This window comes from Pyxicephalus adspersus, chromosome 7 (assembly GCF_032062135.1).
Source record: "Pyxicephalus adspersus chromosome 7, UCB_Pads_2.0, whole genome shotgun sequence".
NCBI lineage: Eukaryota > Metazoa > Chordata > Amphibia > Anura > Pyxicephalidae > Pyxicephalus > Pyxicephalus adspersus.
Window position 1 is genome coordinate 58,651,508 of NC_092864.1, and position 25,724 is coordinate 58,677,231.

General features: G+C 35.8%; 1 protein-coding gene across 2 annotated transcripts in view; it reads left to right on the top strand.

The window, feature by feature from the left end:
* The window catches only part of SATB2 (SATB homeobox 2), a 94,065-nt gene that overhangs the window by 21,292 nt on the left and 47,049 nt on the right, over positions 1-25,724 (top strand). For both annotated transcript variants that reach the window (XM_072418637.1, XM_072418639.1), the window contains exons 3-5: positions 8,793-8,951; positions 21,297-21,423; positions 21,938-22,061. In XM_072418637.1, coding sequence (XP_072274738.1) covers positions 8,793-8,951; positions 21,297-21,423; positions 21,938-22,061 — 410 coding nt within the window. The remainder of the gene's footprint in view (positions 1-8,792; positions 8,952-21,296; positions 21,424-21,937; positions 22,062-25,724) is intronic.

The following is a 25,724-nucleotide window of genomic DNA, read 5'->3' on the forward strand; positions in this document are numbered from 1 at the left end:
CCTGTTTTCTGATATAACCCAGGATGTCATTTGGAGACTAGCTATATCTTCTATGTTTTGTATTATAGTTGTATTATAGTGGCTGCAATGCTGCACTTTATAGTAGATAGAAGGAACATTTCATTTTCTTACTTGTATGTTTGTGTATATTTTATTTACTGCAGACAGTCCCTTTATTTAGAAAGTACCCATTACACCTCTAGAGAATAAATAATAACTGTCTTTTAATGAAAAGGTTTGTAGCTGTTAGCACCAAGGTGCAGGGGTGTGTGTCTGCCACAGCTTCTCTATGTTCTTGCAAGAACAGCTTCTCTATGTTCTTGCAAGGATTGCAATTAACTCTTCTTTCTCTGCTTAGATGACTTTGCAATGGAAACTTAACTCTTCTACACCTCTTATTAGTAATTAGAACTTTAGAAAATCTGCTTTAAATTTCCTATCCTTGAATAGACAGATGTGAACAGGTACAAATTAATGGTCTGATATTGAGATCAAGGCTAGATCTATTTAAAGCATTGTCATTTTTTAAGCAGTTGTAATAATAATTAAATCCTTATTGTCTATATTGAAGGACAAAACACTAACCATTACACCAGAACACACATTTAAAATAAATTTAGATTTCTATTGCATTTTCAGAATGAAAATAAATGCAAAATAAATTGACATCAATGGTTAAATTATTTTTTTTTTTTTTGTTATTACTAAAAAAAAATTCTGCCTCCCTCCCTCTGCAGAGGAAAGAAGAGCTTGCTGCTGGGGGGCTCTGCTGAGTAGTGGCAATGTATTCAGCTACAGATGTGGAGACAGAGGAGAAGAAAACTTCCCTGTCACTGTCCACAAATCTGCTTTCTTCTCCTTACAGGTCCCTCCTCCCTACCCCAACATTTTCCAAAAAAGAATGATGACATCACAGGTAGTAAATGCTTACAAAAATGTTATTAAAAACATAGAAAACTTCTTATTTGTGTAAATAAAATCAATTAAAACAAATATGGAATCACATTACAAAGCTATATAATGTGAAGTCTCATACATGTGTTCTACGCGTTTTGCAGAACAAGGTTTGCTTCATCAGGAACAAGAAGACATCTATGGTCATATGTAGTAGGCATACCTAAATAGAACGGGTTGGTTCCTTCACAGAATGGTAATTTGGAGAGACCAAAAACCACACAGCAGACTGTTGGGAAGGTTAGGCTCTTCAATCAGATCAAATCTCTGCCAATAATTAGCTTTAATTCCCTCTGCCAATTTTAAGCTTAAATTCCCCAATTGAAAATGAGTAGAATAAGCATATGTACAGTTGCTCATATATTGCTAGCGTTGTTTGCACCTCCACATTGCCAAAATAATTCAATCAACAAGGCATGATCCACCATACAATAAGAATGCCCTCCGTCCAGCCAAAGATCGCTTCCCCTGCAATAGTAAATGCATACATTTTAGCTGAATTCTTTATTATTTAAATGTGTAAAATATTTATGATTCAAATATGATGAATAATGTAGTGTGTTTGCAGAGGGAGAACATTGGGTAAAAAATATTGTTATCCAAGAGTTCAGATTTAAATGTTCCTGTTTTATAGCAGCGGTGTGTTGTTTTTGTTACAAGAAGCATCTATGCTCACTAAGATATGATTATCCAGAAAATTCCCACTGCATACAAGTTCTATGACAGTCATGATACTGTGGCGTCTCCAACTTGAATAGGCTCACTGTTCTGGTGTGCTAATTTGAAAGAATGAAAGCAGCACATAAGGGCAACAATCTCTGGCTTTAGGAACCCCTATGACTATTACACCATTCTATAAAGACTCTATATAGGAGTTTACCAATGTGTGTAAACTTGTGAAGGAGTGTGTATAAATCAAGTCACCATTTTTATGTTCTTGGACAATCTACAAGCCCATCTTATTTGTAAATCTAGGTGGAATGGTTTAAGCCAAGAAAATATATTCTGATGGTTTTCAGGCTTCACTTTATTGTCACAATGGAAATATTGTAGATATAACTCCAATAGTTTTATAATGAAGTTAGCCCCTCTTATAATTTGTTCAATTGTTGGTGTTTCTCTTAACGATAATCAATTAAACATGTACTCCTCTAATTGCTGCCAAATGAGTTAAAATTGACCTGATCTAGATTTGTTGGTAACATATTATACTGAAGCTTATCCATTATGCAAAATAGGCTTCAAAAGCATGGATACTAATCTGAGCTGATTTGTTTTTCTGGAAAGAGCTTGATGCATACGAGTGTGTTTTTTTAAATGAAAATATATTGCTGCGTTGTCGTTCTGGGTCAGTCATATCACTGACCATGAAGTATTACAGGTACTTGTGTTAAGAGAATGACCATTTCTGTCAACAGGCAACATTGTAAAATGGCCCAGCTAGATTCAAAATCAACCAAGGTTAATTTTGTTGCTTAATGTAAATTGATTACTTTGGAACTGAACTTTACAGATTCTCTCCCTCCTGTGTTATGGTGAAGACTTGGTATGAAGTTTTAAGAACCAAACCAAAGAAAACCAAAAATAGTATGACAGTAGAATTTTTTGGCAGAAGAGACATGCAAAGTCTCTTTCCCTGGCTTGTTGTGGCTTTTTGTGTTTCCATACACTGCACATGCAGTGCAAAGCCCATCTGTATATGCACCATTGCCAAAAACAGACTCGGATGCCAGGGATGTTGTAACCCCTGTGCAAAGAGTTACATCATCCTTGGCCTTCTATTTGTCAAAAAGGATCACCACAGACCTGGAAGTCTGCTTTTGAGTCCACAGTGAGGATTGCTTTAAGGGATATAGCAGTGACAGGATCCTGGACCTGCAATAGCTGCAGGTTGTCTGCAAAAAGGTGTGTGCCATAATCAACAAATGTGCTTTTCATACTTGCTGGTTATGACAAGAGTTTACCCACACTAACAACCAATTAGTTCCACTTCTCCATAGTACAGTCAGTATTGACTAGGTGCTATGAGGTACCGCACTTTATGTTGTGTTTGCTATCTATCTTTGTGGAATTAAGCTTGCTTTCTTACATTGTATTTCTAAGACATACAGTAAATTGAATATAGTGATCTAACAACCGTGAAGGAGTAAGTATTAGTGTGCAAACAATGCTGCATTGTATGTATTCATCCTCAATAAATGGTCCTGAATCTACAGAAAAAAGTTAGCCAAGTTTTTGATAGCCATCACTACTTACAATCCCACTCAAAAAACTGGTTATGCTTATGGGTCCTACCACCATACAGACATTTACTTCAGCGCTGGCCTAAGCAATTGCATGCACTTTACTTATCCCATTGATATATTTTTTATGACTGGCACAGCTATTTTGTGACAGCACACTGGATATACCAATGTAGTTAAACTTGCTGGGTAAATGTTAATAGCAAACATCTGTAAATAAGATGAGGACCACCCAGTGTAGAACAGAATAGGCATTGTTCAGGATCTCTTGCCTGTTAACATGCCCATGGAATGTAGCTGGCATGTGCCCAAACCATTGTTCTTTCAAAGACCTGTCGAGATGGCCACGTTTATCCCTTGTTACATGATAACTTAGTAGTATAGTTTGTATTTCTACTTGTAGAACCTAAACGACAGATGCTATTGGTGATCTTGTTTACCCAATATTCATATTACAGAATTTTTCCATCTGTGTCATTTATCATATATGGAAACATAGATTGTGTAATGCTTTCTGTTATTAATGTAGACAGTGCCTGTAGTATGGACATCTGCTTGCAATAGCTGATTTGTGTCAACAGTGATATAAATGATATCAGTAGGAAATAATACAATCACTCGATTCATAAGTGCATGAGTAGTAAAATATGATAGTCATAGGGTTTTATTTAATAATATAACACAAAAAGCAATCATTTGCATTCAAAAACAGTTAGAAGGGTATAGTACATAAGTTTATTTGGAATGCTGAAAGTGATAGCAACATATTGCTCAGTATAAATTTTAGTTTTAATCTCTTTTTTTTAGCAAAAAAATTAAAAACAAAATTTCGGTTGGTTGATATAATCAAAAGGCTTAAATCGCTTAAATCATATGTCTGCAGTGTATGGTATAGTCCTGCATTGACTTATACTAAACTTTTCTAGACTGCATATTTGGTGAACTGGAAGATGAAAATTTTACATTTACTTCTATGGTGGTTTTCCTAATGTCTATATCTTGCTTCTGTTCTGCATAGCGAGTCTCCTCTTTGTACTTAGTCATAATGACTATTTGTGAATTTAGCCCACCTAGGATCAACTAAAAGTGCCCATGAAATAAATATGCAACGTGCACCATAAAACAAAAAACATATGAAGTACATCTCTTAGATATATGCATTTTCCTATTTATTATTCTGTTTTATAGACCCCGCAATAATGTGAGCTTAAAACATGCAGCCCATGCCAGTGTTTTTTTTATTGATAAGCTACCCTACTATTTCTACTTCTAGATCTTCACAGTAGCCTTTTTCAAATGTTTCACCCCTGAGGGACCCTTAAAAATTATTTTCAAGTTTTATTTATTTAATTATTTTATCAGGTCATTGGGACGAGCGATTTATTACTGTGGCAGCATTTTTCAGACAACTAAAGAACATTGGTCCCACCCTTCTGGCTTTGCTAAGTTGTGATGGACCCTGAAACTTAGCAAGCACCATTAGATGCGAAGTCAGTTAGCCAAAGCTTAAGGAACCCTTTACAACAATTAAACCCTGCTGGAGAATGGCTGTTCTATCATTAAAATCTCCAATCATTATTCAATAAACCACAAATATATTATAAAATGATTGGGTATTGGCATAATATGTGACCATAGATTTCTGTTTTCTTCATATATTTATTAGACCAAAAGCAAGCAAATGCATGTTTGTTGTTGGGGTTTACAAACACTTTATAGTGTGTCTAAAGTCATTTAGTTTTGTTTTGGAAGTAAGGAAAGTCAGACCTCTGTTCTCAGTTCTGTTCTCTGTTCTTTACTCTTAAACGTAAAGTTGGCTGTAGATATACTTTAAAGATATACCTTACCTGGTTATATAGATGCAATTGTTTCCTATAAGGGATTGTTACCAATTTGTAGCTGCTGGATTCAGCCACCACTTAAATGGAAACTTCAAAGACATGTTATTCAGATAAAGAAATTTCATTTTACAAGCTGGAAGCAAGCCCACCCCTTTATATGCCCCTGTCAGATTCATTTTCACTTTTAAATCTGAAAGTTTTGTAAAACTGTGCAGGTCTTCTTTGGAATCACCACAGCTGTACTCATCTGTTTTGCCTACCACCGGTTCTGCCTTCACACCTTTTCCAATGCCGCTTTGATCAGCATTTATTTCCATGTGGACTCGAGCTGGCAGCGATACTTTTTGTGTTTTACAGCTGCAGTGTAGGATTCATTATAAACCTTAGTCCAGGTGAGAAAAAGATTGTAGTACACTGATATTCAGTTTAACAAGACCAGTGGAAACATTTCCTAAGAGCCTAAGGAGTTAAGGCTGGCTATGTCATCAAGAAAGACCAATACGTGCTGTGCTATAATGCTGGTCAAATGTCTATCTAAAGTAATGAATGGGTGGATTCTCTGCACATGAAATGTTTTGCCTTTTTATCAGATTTTTCTCTCATTATATTATCTAAATGCTATGACTGTATTAGGCATTTTAAACTGCTGTTTTGACAGTTGACTGTACATTTTCCATTCCTTAACATGCAGAAACAAAGATCAAGTTCCTTATGAAATAGACTTGCACTGGCCATGGATTGAAGGAATTTGCCAGACACATACACAATGACATTACCAATGGTGCTCACACATCATCCATATGAAGTAACTGTTTTCATGTACTTTTTGTTGGATTCGGATTTTACTATTCTTGGACATTGTATGTAGCATATGAAAAAACGGGGTCACGCCAATTATTTTTTCTAATAACTGATTATAAATTTTTAACAAGCCTATAGTTTCCATTTATTGTTGTAGTATAAGATACTTTCAAATTTTGGATTAAAATGTTTATATTCCTGGGTATACAGTTTGCTAAAATGGACATTCAAATAATAATTGCTTGACGTTTTAGCGGGCATTTCCTTAATAGAGTTGCTGAGTTTGACAAAGCATTGATAAAATGGGAAAAATAACACATTTTGGAAGACAGTTCTGTGTAGCTAAGCATTCTTATTGCTAAATGGTCAAAGTGAACATTAATGATGAACTTCAGTGACATTCACATAGGTTCACCTTAAAGGAAATTTTTTAAAATTGAAGATCCTGAATAATGCAAACTTTTTTATCTGACCAGTACCTACATTGACATTTTTGCTTGGAGGGTCATCTGGATGTTCAATGAGAGGCACGCTTACCAATGTTGACTCATCTCCTTGAAATCAAAGAAACGTGCCCAAGCAAGGCTAGCGCAGCCAGCAGTAAAAATCATATTTCAAAATCGTCCCAGTCCGTCTTTTTGTAATGACATATCAATTCTGCTGTCATTTTTTACTTTGTTTACTCAAACGAAAATTTTCATATGCATTCCTGAGTAGTTAGGAAAAGAAAACTCTAAAGAAACCAAGTCACAACAATGATGCGTTCATTGTTAAGAAACAAGGCAAACATAATATTTAAACAGTTCTAAGTCCGTATATAACACAATGGCTTTCTTAACTCTTTTGCTGCCCAAAATGGGTCGGCAGCTTACAGAAAAGCTTGCTGGGAGCCAAGTGTTTCTAACATCTATTTTTTAGCTAATGACTTTCCTGCAAATGAAAATAAAATGTCCATATAAAATGATGATTTATTAGCAGAAGGCTGAGACATGGAGGAGACGCATTAATAGGATCCAGACATCGCCATGCAGAATCTTCCTTTTCTTTCCTATGTGATGTATGAGAAATAAAATAGGGCATATAAAAAATAAGCAGCCTTGACACGCAGTCTATGAGAACAGAGCTGATGAAAGGAAGAACAAGGAGGTATAATGGTGGCTTTATCTGCCATCAAAACACGCTTATGGAGAGAGAAACACTTTTGATAAATTCTGTGGTCTCACAGAAGAAATACCGGTAGAATTTAAAGAAAGACGGCATTGGATGATGTGTTATTTCACATAGCTAGTCTTCTTTAATTCTATGGACCGCTAAACAGAGAGTTTGCCATGGAATTAAATCAGAAAAGTACCCTTTTTCTCTTTTTCCTAAAGGGTTGGCATGATATTGCTTCTTACCTTTTCGTTCTCAATTATCTCTTTAGTTTGTATGCTTCTCCTTCATCAGGAGTAATGGAAAAACATACACAACAGCTCTCTTTCTCACAATCAGACTCTTACTCAGTGGCGTTGATTTACTCAGTTGGCTTTTTTCAAGCCGAATGTTCACTTAGTTTAGTGAATCAACAAAATGAAATGAAAACAAAAGTACTGTTTTGAAATTTCCCTTCAAGAACATTCATAAGTCAAAGTAAATCCACCTTAATCACAAATTGGTAAAGGAAACCCTCATAAGTGTACCGGTTAGATATATACAATAGATACATTTTTACTTTGTCTTTTGAACATTGTCACCTAGACAGAAAATGATGGATCATTAAGAAACAGAGGTGACAGTAATTATTTTTCTCAACCAGTAAAAAATCTATAAGTTCCATAAATTCTGGAGTTCCTCCAGAGGTTGCTAGGGATTCCCTGAGCCATAAGCAATATGGACATCTCTGGTCAGGTTAACTGACACCAAGGAACCTTTTGGCTGTCTGTAAAGGTGACATTCTTACCACTGGCCAGAAATGTAGGAGGCATTCTTCCGACTGAATACTATAGTAATGTACTGTGTGAATGTATTAATTATGAAAGGGGTTCCCCAAGATTGGGAAGCTTTTTCAAGTCCCCCCACCCATGATGTAAAGCTTGAAAAGGCTAATCTTAAGGGTTTCCTTACGTATTTACTTCTCCAGGATAGCAGTAAAGGGGAATTGTCCCAGTATGTTACTAAAAGCAGATAATTCACTGATAGAAGTTCAATCCCTGCCCTGTTCTATCTATACAAAAAAAAAACAAACAATAATTTTGCCTATGCAGGCATTATGTTACTTTCAGTAAATATTCTCTACTTGTTCAGTTACCCAGCCATATTAAATGATAGAAAATGACATGATGAGTTGAGTTGATTTTGGGTTGTGTATTGCTCTGTGTCTTTTTATTAAGTGTATACAGTGAGGTACTTCTACTAAATGGTATGGGCTTAAATTTATCTTTAATGTGGTGTTCACTTGGTATAGCAAGTTCTTCATTGGTTGGGTGGAAGGTCTATGTCCTGCAAAGAAAGGTCTGCTTTGTTTAGGCCATGATTGATCTTGTTATTCAAAAGGGTTAGGTGAGTAACTTAGATTAAAAAAATCAAGACCAGCTTTTCTTGATCAGGAAAATAAAAAGAGCCTCAATCAAATTTTTATTGCTGTCTATGTTCCCATTGGGGAGAGTACCTTTACTTCCTGAACAAGAAGCTTCAAATTGTCACTGCACTAGAAAGTGTTTTATTGCTGCCTGCTCCCAATCTTCTCAGTGGGGAGACAAAGTTTATTAAACACTTGTGAGAGAAGCTGGCACTTTACCTTAGGCTCCCTACCTAAATACCAACCTGATGGTTAGCCTAAATACCAACCATGTATAATACCAATACCAATATGTGTATAAAAAATTAATTGCATGGGATTTTTATCATTTTACTTTGTTCTCTTGTTCTTATACCGTTGTGATAATGAGCTTTTTTCCTTGAAATCTGCACACAGGCCTCATGCTTCCTGTCTTCTGTGTGGTGGAGCAGATGGACAACAGGGAAGAACACGCAGAATTTGTACTGGTTCGTAGAGATGTCCTTTTTAATCAGTTGGTTGAGACGGCTCTTCTTGCCCTTGGGTACTCTCACTCATCAGCAGCTCAAGCACAAGGTAAGAGAGCTTCTGATTTATTTAATGAACACTGCCATCCGTACTGCTACTTCCTAATTTGACACATTTTTATTGATATATGTATTTATAATTGTATGTACCATGATAAATAATTTACATTTGTTGTTAACGTTACAGCTTGGTAGCTGGGAGTGACCATGGTTCTCTGAAATATAGAATATATATAGCCTATATAAACTTAAGCATAACATAATTATTGCTCTCTGCTACATACATATGCAATATGGGTTGTGGTATATATGGTATGTAGCTATCTGATCCTTACAGAAGAGAGCTCCATAACTGGTGGATTGTGGATAATGCATCATTGCCTTTTCAATAACCCTCTTAGTGTTGTTAATTCCATTTATGTAGCAGGCAGGCTGGTATAAAAAGTAAACTTGCACTGGAAGTCAAGTATAAGTAATGCCTATTATTCTTTTACTTACTCCTGTAGCATGTCTTTTTTAAGCTCTTATGGTTTTTATAATTGCTTTGTTGCCTCTCTATGTGGGCATATTAGATGCTTGTGTTTAGTCTTGTCACTCTATTGTGCAAGAAATAATTCTTCTTTCTTGCTTTTGATAATATCCGTAGCAGGACCGTACAAATTAGCAGCTAATAGGTTTATAGATGTCATACTGGCTCATACCATCACCTTGTTGATGTGACCCATGCAGAGTCTTCAGCTGGCAGACCACTAACAAACCCCTATTTTAGAGGGCAGAGCCTGTGTGGCTGGGCAGCGTCGTGCTATAAAGTAGTTTATTATTGTGTAAGGTAATATTTTCCTTTGGATTGTGTCATATGAACATGGTTAGCAGCTCAGAATAAGAGTGAGTCACACACCACCCTTCCAATGGGGCCTTTGTCCTCTTCAATTACCCATGAATGTAAATCTAATTGTATTTATGGTTGGTCTTCTCATTGCTTTGCTGTTTAATCTAATATTGGAATAACATCTTTATGTTGCTGCCCTTGGAGGCAGAGTTTTATGGCTGGTCTTTGGTATTCAATAGGAGAAAATATGCAGGAAAAAAGAATGTATCAAGCTGCAATTAGGTCTTTACAAGAAAAGGCAGCATTGTAATAAGAAGAGTGGAGTCAAGTACCAGTTAGACCAAAGTAGCCACATTATAATTTGGTGGACTCTAGGTTATATAGTAAATATATAAAGGCCTAGTTAAATAAATTTTTTCACATATTTTTTCTCCATCAGAATGTTCCTGTCATCCACATACAAGTTAATGAAGTATGTAGTCTGAAACAATCCTGAGATATTAGGCACTATGTCCCGTATAACTCATTCATTAGTCTCTAATAAATTGGTTCACTAAGATCAGAGATCACAAAAGCCATATTTCATATGGCAGGACAGTGTTACTTTGTTTTATAAATGTAGTTTGTCTTCAAAATACTCAGAACACAATGGGATTGCTTTACTAAAGCAGTAGGCTTTTGAGTTAGCAAAGTAGATGTGATTTTAGATTGATTTTAAACTCAGAATGAGAACACATGTTCTTTTGAAACATTTAATCATGTGCGTAAGAGTATTTTTTTTTTGTATTTTGCTTGCATCAATAGTTTAGCATCACAAACAAGCATTATGACTATGATACAGCGAAGCAAACAGAATTACTAAAGTGGTGGAGTCCATCCACCCGAGCCTATTTACACCACTGAAGTGCCATTCATTGTTAATAGAATCCCAACCCTTTCAGTTTAGGTGTGAACCTCAGATCAGCCCCAATTCATGCCCCTTCAGACCTCAGATAAGCCCTCATGCGTGTTCTTTCAGACTGTAGATCAGCCCCAGTTCATGCCCCTTAAAACTGTAGATCAGCCTGAATTCATGCCCCTTCAGATCTCAGCTAACCCCCTATGCATGATCTTCAGTTCTCAAATCTGCCTAAATGGATCCAAACCATGCACTTTCAGACCACTCTTTATATTCCTATTTTTTTGTGTGACTGTAGAATACATTAAAGACCATAGACTAGAGCTATTGTAGACCCTACCATGGAATTTTATGTTATCTGGGAAATTTAGTAAATACTTTTGTGTCTGTGTGTGACATTTTACAGGTTACTGTAAAAAGAAAGTAAGAGGTCTTTGTGCTACACACTAAGCTATTGTTGATTTTGATGCTGTCGTTGCAAAGCAAATTCTATGTAGAGAATAGAAGACAGATTTATGTTATTTCAGTATTTTTTTTTATTATTCTGCATTTTTTCTTGTCTTACTACTGTCTATTATCCTGTCATTTAAGTTCTGTCTTTTTATTGTCAAGTTTACTTTAAGCCTATCCACATTCAGCTGTTATTAGTACAATTTTACTTACAGTAAAGGAGGATAGAACACCAAATTTTTCACTCTTTTAAAATATAGAATATTTTACACAGATTTGTGTGAATATATATACAGTATATTATTATTTACCAAAACCCTGGCATACATAAAATTAGAACCAAGTTTCTTATGTCTGCAAGGCCAAACTTTTGTTTTAGGATAATGTAGAAAATAGTTATAACTGCTGGTCAGGTTATATGTGAATGTATGTAGTATATTAGTTGGTTGGGATCATTTACAGGGAAAGCCAAAAAGATTTATATATACAGTAGTTAATATATATATATATATATATATATATATATATATAGCAATTTGTTTCATATTATTAAGCATGCACACGCTTTATGTGCCCTACTATAGGTCATTATGATTTTTTTATAATTAAAATATAATAATAATAATCCTAAAGCACTGCTTAATAATCATTTGATGACCCGTCTTGTAGCATGAAAAATGTGCTTTAACTTTGCTTATACTGTATGTCACTTGTATATCTGTGACTACCTAACAGCAAAGTAATCTCAAACTTGTTAGCTATGTGAATGGTCAGTGCAAGTCGATTCTTGCTTTTAATGCACTTACCCAAAGGCAGAACCAATAAAACTCCAGTAAGTATGGTATTTTAGCCATAAAAAGTAAATTATAGTAACACAATTACTGCAGCAAACCTAATGGAGAAAAAAGCATAGATTCAAGATGGAGATAACTGATAGAATAGTGTGCAGTGTGTGGTCCTAACATCATCACTGGCCATGCTACAAAATAGGCTAAAGAAATGGTTCACTGTATTAAAGGAGAAATTCAATTCAGGACATATCCTTACTAAGAAATGAATGAAAATGTCTTTAAATCCCAGATGACATTTTCTATACTTACTAGATAATAAAAAAAAATAAAAATATTAACCTAATTAAAATTTTAAAATAAAAAAAATTCAATGCTAATGTTATAGGTATCGCCTTCAATTCCCTGTTTCTCTTGATTTTTTACATAAGCCCTAGTGAGAAGGATTTCCATGATGTTAAAAGGTTGTACGACCAATCCAGAAATGTTTCCAGTTTTGGTATATTTCTGCTTGACACTGTATCCTCTTTTCCATTGATAACCCCTCAGTGTCTCAAGCCTTCTAGAACACTACATGCACTTAAATGTCAGTTTTAGAACCGTTTCATAGTTCGATAGTCCCCTGAATGTTTATTAGTCAATTATATCCCCCTATTTATCCCAAACCCATTTACCCAAGCCATTTTATAAATAGGTTTTATCCACGTATTGCACTTTCATATCGGAGCATGAGGACATTATCATCAAAACGGCTTCTTTGCTTGCAAAGACTAATTTAACAGGCATCTTTTAATTTGCTTCACTGCTTTGTGGTCTCTGACACTGTACATTATACATCACATGAGGGGAGTTAGGATAGATTTATCCATCGCTTCAGGATAATAGGGAGAGAACATAAAACTTATGCTGTTACTTGAGTCTGTATTAGGAGTCATATTTTTGTCTGTTATTATCTTATGGAAGACATTTAATGGATAGTTGTCAGAGAAACTTGTACATATCACTGGGGATGACTTTCGTATCCTCAAGCACTTGTTACTCAGAGTAACTTTTTTGTTTCACATATCCTGATTATTATTAGCTAGCTTTAAAAGTGCTTATCAACCAAATTTTTTTATATATATAAAATGATGAAATGATGTCTGTGATCCCACAGGGGAGATTTTCTTTTTCTGTATGTCCTAGTGACCACTGTCAAAAATTCACCCAGGCTCCTAAAGATCTGTAGCTTCTTCACTGTTTTTTTTTGCCATCACCTACCTAATTTCCTACTTTACTTTAAATGTGTTGTGGCTTTAGATATACATTAACAATTTCTCATTCCATTAACCAATGATTTTAAAAATTAAGGAATTATGGAATTATGCACTGCTGATGAGTTCATGTTAGAGAACTTTTCTTATAATATTCTGCTCATCTCTGCTAGAAGGTAACTGTTCCTGTTAAATATGTGTATGGTCTTTTGTAGTATCTAATGGGTCATTATTGTTTGTGGGTAGAGGCCTAATACCCGTGGTGCCCACATGTGGCCCCTTGGTGTTTGTAGTACGGCCCTCTGGCCCAGCAGTCGGTAGTTGATTTGTAAAGGGACTTTAATAGCAGTCATCTCTAAATGTCCTATTTAACATTTCCCTAGTCTCTGGCTGTTTCAGACAAAATGACTCCAGGCTTTAACTACTATTGTATAAGAGTCTCTATTTCCTCTTGTTAGTCTTTAGTCTATTACAGTCCCCTGTAGAGTTACATGGATATTGTATGTGGCCCTTTGGTGATGCCGGAGGCTGCATTTGAAGTTGACAACTACTGCTTAACACTAATGGAAGGAATAAATTAGCTTTGTCTGATGGATCTATTCTTGTCAAAGATGCTTACAGTTTTTAGAAGTACTTTGATGAGCACAATAGCTGGATAGCATATTGGACCTTTGTACGTACCATTTGGTACTTTAATAAGTAATCAGCTGAAAGCTGTTTGTTTTCTAGCTCGGACTTTCATAGTAATGTTTACATTTTTAAGAAAGAGATTCCCAAAATTAGAAATGATGGGAATAGGTGAGATATAGTAACTATGTTTCTGCTGACATACACCCTTTTACATTGCAAGAGATGGAACCAAAAGACATAAAATAATTATAAAGCATTGTATATTTTGCCCTCCAACCAATGGTGCCTTCTTAGATGCCTAGTTTTCCTGTTTGGCAAGTACTCTCACTAAGCAAGATAAGAGACAGCATATTGAATTCTGGAACCCACACCTGTAGTCTTTTCATGGAAGTTAAACATGCATCTAGTATTTTGATTCTGTAGGAGAGAAAGACGACCTACATAGACTATGTGGGTTTAACAGCAAATTGCCTTTTCACCATTAGTAGCCAGAAATGCATAGCAATTTTATACTGAGCTCTGAACAAAAATGCAAAGATTTATATAATACATATGGAAAGGCTGGCACCTCCTGTATTTTGCTTTACTCTCTTTATAGCATGGCACAAAAACCTGGGTACTGTATACCTTTTATTTAACATGGAAATAGCTAATGGCCTTCTGCGTGACTACGAACACACCATAAATTGCTAATTATTTATAAAAGACAGAACTTTAGTTGGAAAATATGTAGCAGCTTTCCAAGTTCACCGCCTTATTATGATGTCACATCTGCCCATAATGCCCCATTTTATAACTACTTAAGACCAGGGTCTACCTATATGCTACAGAATGGCTCATTCATGCCAGGCAGTGCCAAAGGCAACTTACAATTTCATAGCGTAGAAGTGGCTGGCAGCAAACTCTGGGAGTGAAATAAAGCAAGAAGTGGAGCATTTAACTTTTAACTTGGTGGCATTTTATTATAATTGCTGTAATTATTCAAAGTGTTTCATACTTTTCATATCCAGGCAGATGGAGACCAGGAGAATACCACTGTCCATAGTATTAAAGGGTTCTGCATGCCAGTGCCAGATACATATGATCACGTGCCCGACATACAGTTATTGTGCATTGTATAAGGAACTTACCTGTGTTGATTGTATCTTTATATACTTTTCACTGTACTGAACCAGTAATAAAAATTAAATGCACATACATTTGCATTTTAAAAGGACAGCTTTCCTTTTAGGTATATATATGTTGTTCTATTTATTTTCAAGTATAAATTGTGCTATAAGTTTGATTATGTGGTTTGGACATTGACACGGAGCTGGCTTATCTCACAGCACGGAATAATCACTAATTAGAACTTTTCAGCTCATTTGTTCAGCTACTGTCCTAATGTTTCCTATCTCAATCAGCTGTACAAAGCATGCAGTTTAGTTATACAATTAGGCTTAGTTCCCAGTAGAAGAAAGAACGTTGCTGTATGTTATAGTGCAATGCACAGCCGCCTGCATGGCTTTCCATTGCAACATTTATCCCATTCATTACACAGAATTGTGCAATGCATGAGGGGGGACATCAGACATTACAATATTTATGCAATCTATGCAATATCTGGTGTCCTTGCATACTGAACACACATTGTGGGAGCAAGGCTTTACTTCCATTAAATAAAAGGCTGTAGGGCCTGTATTGAATGTGTTAAGTATGACATAATACCTATGTGTCATTTTCTTTAACCGATTCTTCCAGCTGAAAAAAATGATTCATTCACAGTGTAACCATGCCACAAGTCCGGTTCTCTCACTTACCAGGTGCCATCTTTGATGTCTGAAGTTCAAAGTAAAATCTAGTCATATAATCCTGCATTTTTAGCAGTTCAGCAAAAACATTATATTTCTATTCTCCATCCGGTAGATTTAGTTGGATCCTTTATTGTTTAAAGGAAACCAGTATTGATATAGAAGTGGATGCTACTTTTCCTATCTTTTGAAAATGCTGGTTGTCTGATGGTCATCACACTCACTGTCATTATCCCAGAACAAGCAGCCAGCAAGCAAAGTTTGAATACTGTTTTGGGATCAGTGACTCAGAGCTATTAGATAAGCATTGTTGCCAGTTAACTAGCATTTTTTTAGTAGCAATTTACCTATTTCATAAGCACAGGCACATTTGCTGTTGGGAGTAGGTGAATTGCACTAACAGCTGTTAAAGGAATAAAACTGGCCAGAAGGTTAATTGTAAAAATGGAAAACATGGAGCTTTGTGCAAATAATAGATTAAGTAAATATGGAATGATTTTTATCTAGTAATCAGATCTAAAAACCATTGAATCTGAACTCTAGTCACATAAAAATCACAAATAATGCAGCTGTTTGTTCAATATTACATCTTTTTGTTTATTGAACGTATGCGCTGGAAGCTGCCCTTATGTTTGCAGTGAATGTGCAGTTCTTTCTCCAAAGGGGACCAGAGCAATATGTCATTCCAGAAACCATGCTGCAACCCCACTGCAAACACAACTACTTGCAAACTGTGGCACAAAGTGGTTTCCAATCCACTGTCATAAAGTTAATGTCAGCAGCTGGAAGCATGGTTGAGTATGTGCTAATATGCTGCAGTTTGCTGCAACTCTGCAGGTGCCCATTTTCAGGCTACAGCAAATGCAAGCAACCAACTTGCTTTATACCCTGGAAGTGCTTTGTTTTTTATTGTTTTTTTTTTGCCACCCCAATTTAAGGGGTCAATCCATCCAAACTGACAGTTTATTAATAAGCCGCCCTTTCTTTTATATCCCCCAGGGACATCAATGGCAAAATCTCAGTACTGGATCTTATGTTATTTGCCACTGTCTTTGCTGGGGTCTGGAGACTGTGGCATGGAATGGAGACTCCTTTTATCTTTATAGAAGTATTATGACTCCTTGTTGGATGTAGCAGGGATGATCATTTTACATCATTTAGTTTCCTTGCTGCTTAAGTTATCAAAACATGACCCAGTGTTTCTTACTCATATAAATTTTGCATTTTTGTGGACTAAACGGTGAAGCCTGAATTTCAGGAATATATAATTGTATCAACAAAAAACAATATACATATATTTTACCTAGTGTAAGTACCTAGATTTAATACAAGTTCCCTGTAGTCTCTGGTATAGCAGTTTATGAGACAGAGGACCAGCACTATGTGCCAATGCTACATGCATGATATGGTGAATATGAACATATAAAGGGGGTGGAGAGAACAAAGTGAGCAGAGTAGTGATCAGATATCAGTTTACTACAGTTTGCAGTTATCTGCTACATCAAACTGAGGCTAAAAAATTGATTGAATATTGAATGGTAATGCCTGTTTCTTTGTTGAGTATGAGTTTAAAAAAGGATAGCAGTGGATGAATGCTAGTCACATAGCTTTGTACTGAATAGGATGGTAAAAAGCTAGTGGTGAGAATTTTCCAATTCTGAAAACTGATCGTTATTGGGCAGTGCATGGCATTCAGGTAAACCATTAATATCAAGGAGATATTTATTTATTGCTTGATTGTACAGAATCAAGCAGTGCATGGCCAGAATTACAGGTACCATTGTCCGTAATGGCATGTTTGGATAATCTGATAATGCATGTTTGCAGAAAGACCTGAACTCCTAGACTACATAAAACTCCTAAGCATTTATTCCTTTACTTTTTTATTTATGTATTTTTGGTTTTCCTAATGCTGACATGAAAGAATAAAAATGTCAATTTGTTAAGACGTTTTAAATCTACCTTTTTTGCAATGATCATGCATAGGTTGATTTACTTAAGGACCATCAACTGTTCACACGGCCATGTTAACTTAACAGTGAATGATCACTCTTCAAAAAATATCAAATGCATGTGTGTTTACTGCAATCATCCAATCATGTGTTAAAGAATTCCAGTCTAAAACCCCTTTGCTTATGACTGTGTAATCAAAGTGTATACTCTTATTTACTAACCTCAGCAAACATTCACTTTGTAAAGTGAACTGTTTCATCTACTTTAGTAAATGAATCCCATTTTGAAGATTTTGTTCACTTTTAGCAGTCTCCTTTCAATATATTTAATTTTCGTAGAAATATGCAATTGTGGTAATAGAAAAACACAATGCTTTATATCATTTTTTCAAAAATAACTTTTGATCTGTTTTCTGTATGACTAAAGCACATTAATATGTGGACCTGGAATGCTGTACCCAGCAGATGAGTATGGGTTATTTAGGAAAATTGAATGTAAACATCTTAAATATACTTAGCAGAAAATTGCCCTTCTGTATAAACCTCACAAAAAGCTCTTAAGTACAGTCCCAGCTTTCCCCTTGTATAAATGAACACTCTTTTTGTTTCTTGCTGCAGTGGTGCTTTTAGCCTGAATAATACCTTCTTTAAATGATACATTTTTCTCCGTGTGGTTCTGACCAAAATTATAGTGACTCCCCATCTTGGAATCAGATCTAGAGTTTTGCTGCTCTCTTGTGTTTCCCTTTAAACCCCCCTGTAAATATCGCCTGAGCCTTTAATTAAAGTGAGCCCTTTTTAATCCTCAGGTCTTTAAGTTCCAATTAAATGGTGCCACTTAAGTGTGAGGTCTTTATGGAATTTGTAATATAGGCTTAATAATTAATAAGCACATGTAATTGTAACAACCCCTACTAGTAATAATAGACTGTGCAGAAGACCACAAATATGCCCCTTGCTCTATGGTTCCATAAACTAAAAGCACTTCATCCATGGAACACCTTTATACAGTTTGCTAAAATCAAATGTACTAACCCATGTGCGCATTGTACAAGGGATCTTCATCTCAGCTCTGGTACATATCCATATTAAGTTGATACTTTTGTACATTGTTTTTGTCCAGCATAAGGATATTATTAGAAAAATAATCTAATTAGAAAGGTAAACATTAGCAAATGAGATAAAGCTGTGTTCACTTTATTCAACCAATCCTGTGTGTGTTTTTTTTATGTTGTATTTCACTTACACATGTTTGGGTCCATACATTTTATTACCCGCTTCTGTTCCTTTAGTAAATCCCTAGGGGATGCCCAGTTTGTTCTTTATAAATCAAGAAAAGTCCACTTTTGGAAATGCGTTCACCAAACATTGCACATTTTCTCAATTTCTCTAACATTTTCATCACAAATGCTGCAGGGTTTCTGTGCTCTAAAATTTCTTTTTAAAAAAATGCTTTATGTACAGCAAGCTTTTGGTATGCAATGACATTCATTACAATAGTACAACTGTAACTCACCTTGAATACACAAAGCAGCCGAGCTTGCATTGTTAACACACTGGTCTCCTGGGTTTATATGTCCTGTTGTGCCATGTCATAACATTGTCATCATTATTATCATCAATATATCTTGTATTTATACAGCACCAGCATATGGCAGTAAAGAGTTCATTGCCATATCATTAACTGTCCCTCAGAGGGGCTTGCAATCTAATGTCCATATTATAGTCTAAGGCCAATGGGGGAAACCAATTAAAGCATAACTGAGCCTTAATATAAAGAATAAAAAAACTGTTGTCAGGCAGGTACTTTATTGCAGAATGGCCAGGCTGTGTGTTATTTAAAATAAAACAGATGTACCTGTATGCTGGTAATTATTTAACTAAACTCACCTTTCCTCATTCATGTTCACCCAGCCCAGTTCCAGATTGTGGATCTTTGGCCATCTTGAATGGCCAGGTTGGAATGATGTAACTCCCGTGTATGTACATGGGATTTCATTTATTCCTAGCAGACAGGCATACTAGGATTGTACACCAAGCTGTGTTTGTACAGCTATATTATTATATTTATAAAAAAATATCTCTCGGCTAATTTCTCTAGCTTGATGGTTTACTGTAATGTGGCTAAACACAAACTAGAATTCTTTAGAATTCACATTTTAAAACACTCGGTCACAAAAGGGTTAAGAATAGATTCTACGCAGCTTTGAAGAATAATAACTTTTGTCATAATATAGACCAGATTTACTGTCAACAATATCACATAAACATAAAGCAATTTTTCTGTTGCCATTGCAGAGCATTACTGTATTTGTGGCCATTTGCTGGTATTGTGTTCCCGGTAAAGTTTTGTTGATGTAAAAACACAAAGCAACTAAGCAAAACTAGTCGTTTAATGTATATGATTGTTTATTTATTGAACATGATTGTGTTTTGTGTGGTAAATAATTCCTTCCAAGTACTAAGGCCACTGTGGAATTTCGGGAGATGACTTCAATTTCAAAGACAGAGTCACATCCACTTAGACTGACAGTATTCATGACTCAGGACGTTAATAACTTTCCTATTGTTGTTTTTTTCCTGGCCTTCATTACATTTACATCTTTATTTTAATTAAATTTTGTTATTGTTACATTTTCCACCCACAAAATTGTTACCAAAGTCTCAGTTAATATATACAATATAATATACTGTTCTAAAGTACTGTGCAGGTGGTAAAAATTACAGGGAGAATCTTCTGTGTTTAGCTTTGACTTTTAAGGCCTGCTCTGACTAAAGCGATACACTTTTACATTGCAGAATCTTGTGTTTTGTGTTGTTGTGCCTTGTGTTAGGGCAGCCCATGAATTTAAATGGGACACACAACGCAGCATGCCAAACCTACAATTATGCTGCACTTTTACACACATGTAGTGTGTTGCGCTGCTGTGCGTTGGCAGGCGTGTGTTTGTGGTGAAATTAGGAATGAATGGCAACTCTGCACACAAACCCACAGGTTGTGATTGCATACATATGTTATTGCAACGTGGAGCCTTACAGGTGGCCAAGGGCCTCAAAATAGCAGGGTGAGGGCATTACCTGTGAAATTAGCTTGCTAACATTGCGATAACCTAAAGGCCAACTTCACACATTGATTATTTAGTTGGAAATGCAATGAGGAAGATTCCAAACATCTATCAATGGATTGCTGTATCCTTGTTTGGGAAATTTTACCTCACATTCTGTGGATTTGACAGGTGTTAGTAAAGAAAGTAAGACGAAATCCCCTAATAGTGATTACGTTTGTTTAATAAAAGAAATAGAGGGAGGGGGTAGGTTAGAAAGTCTGACATAATTTTATTGTCATATGTGTGCCTTATGGTGAGATTTATACTCACTTCCTGTCCAGTTGCCAAACAAAGGAAAAAATAAAGGAAAATCTCCAGCAATGCAATCCTGACAGGTTCTAAGCCTTTTTCCATTATGTATGACAAGTTGGGCCTTAAACAATGTGTGTATAGTAAAATTATTTCTCTTTAATTTTAATATTATGAATGATCAGAAATCCCTTATACAGTTGTCATGGCAACAATTGACTTATTGAAATATTTCCTCTTATTTCCTGATTTATTGAAAACGATATAATTTCTTCTGTTTGAGTGGCATTGGTCACAGCACAAGACATCAATTAAACCCTAATGGCTTCTAACTGTTTAACATTTTAAAACTAAAAGAAAAGGTTTTACTGATACATACATTTTAAATGTAATAACATATATGGTATACGTATTTTGTGTGTTTTAAATGTTGCATTGTCCTCCACAGGAATCATTAAAATTGGCCGCTGGAACCCATTGCCTCTCAGTTATGTTACAGACGCACCTGACGTTACGGTTTCTGACATGCTACAGGATGTCTATCATGTGGTGACACTGAAGATACAATTACAAAGGTAAGGGTCAATGTTATGGAAGACGTAAGTCCTCAAAGGCCTAAGCAGGGTTGGAGTGGCCCTGATGGGCCCCAGTCATGTGTCCCTAAAATCCTATTTTTTGTGCCCCCATTGCTTTGCAAATTCCATTGTGTCAGGAAAGCTTTCTGTTCAAAAAAAGCCTTGATGATTAACTGGGGGGTATTTGGCGGCAGAGCAGGTGGGTCAAGCTCAACTTCTGCAGGAGTAGTCAATACTTGCATATAACTTTAACTTCTGCTTTTGCTGACTTATAAAAACTTTTGTGTAAAAATTAGGATTTATCATAAAAAATGATTCTACATTAAAAGAATGACCTTTTCTGCATTCCATTTTCATTCATTTAGTTCTCTGTTCCATTCAGCATTACAGCAATTCATAATCTGAACAGTTATGTCTTCCTTTTTGGCTAGGAAAAATGCATGTTTTATATGTCTGGCGTTATGTTCCCTTGTGCGTATTTGATATTTCCTGAGTAACATTTTTTTCTCTGTAGTTGTTCAAAACTTGAAGACCTGCCGGCAGAGCAGTGGAACCATGCCACTGTCCGCAATGCCTTACGTATGCTGCTAAAGGAGATGAATCAGAGCACACTTGCCAAAGAATGCCCCCTCTCACAGGTCAGTACAGCACACAGAACTTCATTCAATGCTTTCTAATTGCATGACTAATAAGTCTTATTGATTTCCTTGCTGCAAACGTTATACACTGATGTATCTATTGACCGGACTGCACTTATTAATGAATCTTTTCATTATTACATTATCTGCTTTATGTTACTTCAAGAATACATTCAAAACAAGTGACAATACTGGTATTATTATTATATGACATGGACATGATATTGTATTAAACCTGCAAAAAAAATAGTCCAAGCCTAAATGCTTGTTTTGTCTTGGGGGAAAATAAAACCATATCTTATTCCTCACTTCCCGAGGCTTTTCTCAAGCTGCAGGACCATATATTTATTATGTGGCCTCATATGACCTCCTTGAATAAACAGTTATACATTTCCTAATGGGAACCCTGGCCAAACTTTGTTGTAGCTTTGTTGTGTACCCTGGGGATGTGGGGGATTTACCCTTGCTTACTGTCACAGAAATTGGAAGTTAGGAAAAATCACCCCTATAGGAGTCCAACCTTTTGCCACCCTTTGCCACGAACTCCAAGAAAAAAAAATGCATTTATGGAGGAACTTCCTAAAGCAGATATTGCAAGAACATATTGGTTATCCAAACACTCTAATAAAAACACTTATAATAAAAATGTTACAAACATTAATATTGTTTTTTAATTTGGAGGTATTTACTATCACTTGTTGTTATGTCTTCCAACTGATATGAAGGAGGAGATACAAACATGGCAAGGGTTTTACCCTTTACTAAAACAAAAAAATTGCTTCAGATATAAGTAAGTGTTAGGCTTAGCAACTTTTGTTTACCAATGGACTAAGTTTTTGGACACTGCTGCTAACCCATGGCCTCATAATAGTGCTATCATTACATAGTTCAATGACCAAGGTTAGGCTCACCTCCCAAAGTTTCTGAAGTCAATACCATGTTAGCAGAAGAAAAATCAGATGGGTAAAGGAAGGTAATAGCGGGTACCTTATGATTTCTACTTAAAACATAAAAGCCCAGGCAAAAAAAACTGTAAATAGCTGCAATGGATATAAATCTACTTTATGGGCACCAAATGTAATTGCAGACCCAGGTATTACTTTGTAAAAGTAGCAGTGGCATCATCACTGTGCAGAGAACAGTTATGGGATGGACCAAATAGACCCAACCACTACAGGCTGCCTGAAGATAAATATGGGGGCGGATACAAGACCAGTCACTCTGAACAAGTAGAGAGGGCAACAGTGACCAGTCTTTATTAAAGGAAGCTCCCACACAGGGGCAATGTTTTAAACCAGATTACTGCCTAGCTCTGAAAAGAAATAAATCACACCTTGTAAGGACACACATATATCCTGTGGTTTAGCTATGAGAAGCTTACATATTCTCAGTTTGGTATCACAATCTTATTTAGACTCCATTGCATTATAGCGTAAAATAGAAACAAGAGTTTAACTTCAGGCAATTGATCTTTCTGGTAGTTATAATTCATCATTTATAAGGACCACTTGACTTGCCTTGAGCCTTTGGCATGGAGACATTTTTTCCTCACCACTTGTGTTAACAGCCCCTGTGCAGATCTCACGCAGCTATTTCATTTTGCAAATCCACTTAAAAAGTAAATACCCTGCCATATGTGTGAAATGTTATTATGTGTCCCAATAGGTTAATATGTTATTGTCAGCTGCAGGTTGGAAAGCTGTCTCACAGGAGTTAGGGCTTCAGGGACAAAACACTTGTGTATTAACCCTGTCCTGTCCCTGCTGGAGGAAATTGCTAAAGATTACCCAGGTCACATTAACCCTGTAGAGAGAGAATAAAAGTGCTGGAACTAGTTTACCAGTTTACTAGTTGAATTAAAATATGGTGTTTAGGTAACCCGATGTCCATATATAAATATATATATATATATATATATATATTTATAGAGAGAGAGAGAGAGACTTCTGGAAGTAGGGTTCAGTCTTTTTTTTTATTAAAACATTGGCCAATTTTTTATAGGAAGTATAGGCAAATCTCGCTAACATTACCACAGAAAGAAGTGTTTTTTTTTAAGTTGCAAAGGCCAATTCTACTGGCCTCTTGGACTCTTTTTCCTAGATTGTTCCTCACTTCCTAATTAGTAAAATGTTATTCCCAAAACAGGAAGTGAGGAAATGTCTCTAAAGGATCAGCAGGAAAACAAAGATTCTAAACTTCCCCTGTTCTATCTAAACCAAATAAAATAAATTTTGGGTATCAGCAATTAACCTGCAGAGGTTCCCAGTCAAAGTTAAAACTGTACAAGCTGAATCAGACTTTTGTAGTGTATTCCTCAGTTCACCATATAGTACGGGATGCATACATACCACAACACAATAATGCTCCTAAACACATCTGTGTTTTGGTGTGCAGGCTGACACACATTGGGGTTCCATTTAAAATGAATGACACCGCAACATACTGCAGTCAGTTATGTGTTCACAATATATTAAAAAACTCCTGCGATGTACAAATCTAAAGAGAACCTACAAGTTACAGTTTCACATTTAGGTTAATGACTATAAAGAACAGCTTCCACATAAATGATTCACTTCCTTTTGTAGAAAAGAAATAAAAATGGCAATACAGTATTGGATGCATGCATGTAAAAAGTTCCCAATCCAACCCTATGACATGGAGGAGATTTACACACCTTTGCTTTGCATATTATTCTTTATCCGCAGCCATTTTAAGCTAAAGGAATCCAAAATTTAAAGTTTGCAGGATTTTGTCTATGGGATTTCTGGGCATAAGGTCAGATGTGTGTTACAAAGTATCACATTCTCACTATACCACTGTTTGGTACTTGTAAAATGTCCATGGGAATGTTACTAGATTTTCTATTTGAAACTTTCTATTTGACACATTTATATTTATTAGACCTTAAAGCCCAACTACACATTTATGAAATCCAAAAATAATTTAGCCATTGTTAGAAAAAAATCTCCACCCATTACTATGGTATACATTCACTATATCCCCACCCCACTCACCTGTATCCCCGCTACTTACAAGCACCCATCTCCAACCAAAAAAACTCAGTAGACACTGGAAATGCCTGAGGATCCCAACCATACCCCCTTCATATATATATATATATATATATATATATATATATATATATATATATAAAGAAGCTGATACCAAGTCAAAATCAGATTCTGTTTGCATTTGAAAATGCATTTAATACTGTACAAAGTAAGTTGTCTTTTCTATCTGCTTGGAGTTCAACTTTAAAATCCCCAAACATTACTATATGGGTAGAATATGAATGGAATAAAGGAGGATACCTTGATTTGTACCACAGACATCAGACGAGCCTCCACTAATGTTTGCTAAGGAATGTGCTTATTAGAATGCAGTGTAATGCATTTTAATAATATTTACATCCCTATCTGCTGCAGAAATCTGACTTGGTATCTGCGAATATTGCAAGGTGACCTCTGCACAGGCGGCTCTGTCTTCTCCCCAGTGAGCCCAGCTAAAGACATCTGCTGAGTGCAGCCTGTAGCTGTGATTGTAATGAACTCCACTTAACAGGAGCAAAGAACACTTACAGCTTGTAACAGAGTTACATAGAATTGTTTTCACACATGTACAGAAAGCAGGGCCAAGTCATAAACAGCCTAGGTATCATCTCCT